General features: G+C 40.3%; 1 protein-coding gene across 1 annotated transcript in view; it reads left to right on the top strand.

Annotated features, from left to right (window-relative positions):
* The window catches only part of LOC106871751 (DENN domain-containing protein 2B), a 95,858-nt gene extending 94,525 nt beyond the window's left edge, over positions 1-1,333 (top strand). The window contains exon 18 of the mRNA XM_052968169.1: positions 1,062-1,333. Within this exon, the coding sequence (XP_052824129.1) occupies positions 1,062-1,192 (131 nt within the window). The 3' untranslated portion in view covers positions 1,193-1,333. The remainder of the gene's footprint in view (positions 1-1,061) is intronic.
* Positions 1,334-1,339: the final 6 nt, after the last annotated feature.

Raw genomic sequence — 1,339 nt, 5'->3', positions numbered from 1 at the left:
CAAAGGTCTCGGTCAGTAGTCATCGCCTCGGTGAGGCCCAATGTACGAAGGTCTTGCCTCACCACCTCAGCCCAGGTCTTCCGGGGCCTACCTCTTCCACGGGTTCCCTCAACTGTTATGGTGTGGCACTTTTTCACGCAGCTATCCTCATCCATTCTCACCACATGTCCATACCAGCGCAATCGTCTCTCTTGCACACCACAACTGATATAAACAGTGCATGACCTTGCAAGTGGGGCCCAGCTAGAATTTTCTTCAGGTTGAGTAGCCCATCCTGTTCAGAAGGTCCCTGAATAAGGGTTGTTTAAGAATGTTGAACAAAACACCCATGTTTCCAGAGGTGAATTATCCAAACCCCAAAGAATTCCTCTCAACACATGTTTATGATGCTCCCCCACTGCTCGTGATCAGAGATGCACGTATCGTCAGCCACCAAGGGACATGCTCAACTGGTTAAGGTCAAACAACTGACAAGCAAATCTGTGGTATTGAGCAGAATATTTTCTGTAACCCATCTTTTTATAACAAGACAAAACAATGTACATCCTTTTATTCTTTTATTTGCTTTAGTCATTTGACTGCAGCCATGCTGGAGCACCGCCTTATTCTTAGCATTGTAAAGCATACATAAAATGATCAAATGAGTGGAATGTTTCATTGGGAAATTTTTGACTTTTCATTATCTTCATCATCATCATCATATGTCCATCTTCCATGCTGGCACAGGTTGGATGGTTTGAGTGGAACTGGTAAGCCAGAGTGCTGAACTGGACTTCACTGTCTGTTTTGGCTTGGTTTCTACAACTGGATACTCTCCCTAATGCCAAACTCTTCACAGAGTGGACTAAGTGCTTTTTACATGGTACCACCGCCAGTGAGATCTCTGTTTTGGTATGATTCCTATTGCAGGATGCCCTTCCTAACGTCAGCTACTTTACAGAGTGTACTGGGCGCTTTTTACATGTTTTTTCTTCTTTTATTTCTATTTATTATTTTTGTTTTGATGTACAAAATGTTTTTCTAACACCACTTTTCCCCCTCTATTTCTTTTTCTTTTCTAGAATTGTTTTTAACACGGGTCTATGAACACTCCAATGATAGTTCAACTGCTGGTATGAAAAGTAATGTGAAGGATTTAGGGAAGAAAATGAAGAATTTTGGGAAAGCCTTAAAAACAAAGTTCTATACATGATATTTCTTCATAAATGTCTTAATCTGTTATTCCTGAATCCTGAATCTCTATGTTATTACAATACCATAATAATTGGTCTGTAGTTCGGCAGCTTATCATGAACCTTTGTTCATTTGATATCTAATCTGAAGTATGATACTGTTGAAA

Source organism: Octopus bimaculoides, chromosome 5 (assembly GCF_001194135.2).
Source record: "Octopus bimaculoides isolate UCB-OBI-ISO-001 chromosome 5, ASM119413v2, whole genome shotgun sequence".
NCBI classification, from domain to species: domain Eukaryota; kingdom Metazoa; phylum Mollusca; class Cephalopoda; order Octopoda; family Octopodidae; genus Octopus; species Octopus bimaculoides.
Note: the sequence above shows the minus strand (reverse complement) of the source record. Positions and strands in the feature narration are given on the sequence as shown.